This window comes from Chinchilla lanigera, unplaced genomic scaffold, assembly GCF_000276665.1.
Source record: "Chinchilla lanigera isolate Chin_1 unplaced genomic scaffold, ChiLan1.0 scaffold00017, whole genome shotgun sequence".
Taxonomy (NCBI): Eukaryota; Metazoa; Chordata; class Mammalia; order Rodentia; family Chinchillidae; genus Chinchilla; species Chinchilla lanigera.
Genome location: NW_004955418.1, coordinates 30394442 through 30395602, shown reverse-complemented (window position 1 = coordinate 30395602; position 1161 = coordinate 30394442). Strand labels below are relative to the sequence as shown.

Below are 1161 nucleotides of genomic sequence, written 5' to 3'. Positions count from 1 at the left end.
TCACAACTTTTCAGTCTTCCTAGTGAAGAAAAATGCCTTTGTTGCTAGGAATTTCCTGAAAGCTTTCTTCACGTCCTGGTTCCTCAGGGTGTATATGAGAGGGTTTACCAGGGGAGTGACCACACAGTAGAACACGGAGACCACTTTGCCAATGGTGAAGTTGTACTTGGCCGGAGGCCGGACGTAGGCAAAGATAATGGTGCCATAGTAGATGGTGACTACAGTGAGGTGGGAGGCACAAGTGGAGAAAGCTTTCTTCCGAGCTTCTCGGGAGGACAGCCTGACTACTGTGGCCACAATATTGCCGTAAGAGGAGATAGTGAGAAGGAAAGAACTTAGAATCACAACCGAGCTGCATGTGTAGCCCAGAGCTTCCACCACAAAAGTGTCTGAGCAGGAGAGTTTGAAAATGGGGTCTGAATCACAGAAGAAATGGTTGATCTTCTGGGGGCCACAAAAGTTTAGGTAAGAGATGAGTATGGTAGGTAGGAGAGGAGCAATGAACCCCCCAATCCAGGACCCAGCTGCAAATTTCAGGCAGATCTGGATATTCATGAGGAGTGAGTAGTGCAGAGGGCTGCATATGGCCACGTACCGATCATAGGCCATCACAGCTAGCAGGATGCACTCTGTAGCTCCCATGGAGAAGAAGAAGTAGTACTGAACAATACATCCAGTAACAGAGATGGTGACAACTTTGGAGAGGCAGGTGGCCAGCAACTTAGGCACGGTGGCTGTGGTGTACCAGATCTCTAGGAAGGACAGATTCCCTAAGAAGATGTACATGGGTGTGTGGAGTGTGGAGTCCATGAGAACGATGAAGATGATGAGTGTGTTTCCCGTGAGGGAGAGCAGGTACACAGTGAGGAAGGTCACAAAGAGAGTGAGCTCCAGGGAGGGAGAGCCGGAGAATCCCAGGAAAATGAACTCTGTCACAGTGCTTCGGTTTGCTCCGTCCATTCCTCATCTTCTCTGATCTGTAAGGAACCAAAACACCAGATGATGGTAGAAAACCAAGGAGTTAAGAATGGAAAATTCTTATTCTTTCATTTAATGATCATTAGTTACCCCTAAGCATACAAAGTAATTATTATCCAAAACATGTTTGATGTTTGTCTAAAAACTTTACATGCATCAACATATTTGATTTTCAAAGTAATT

General features: G+C 46.1%; 1 protein-coding gene across 1 annotated transcript; it reads right to left on the bottom strand.

The window, feature by feature from the left end:
• On the bottom strand, positions 1-960 carry LOC102014248 (olfactory receptor 6F1-like). The gene has a single exon (XM_005382375.1). It carries the CDS (start codon positions 958-960, stop codon positions 1-3), a length of 960 nt encoding a protein of 319 aa, XP_005382432.1.
• Positions 961-1161: the final 201 nt, after the last annotated feature.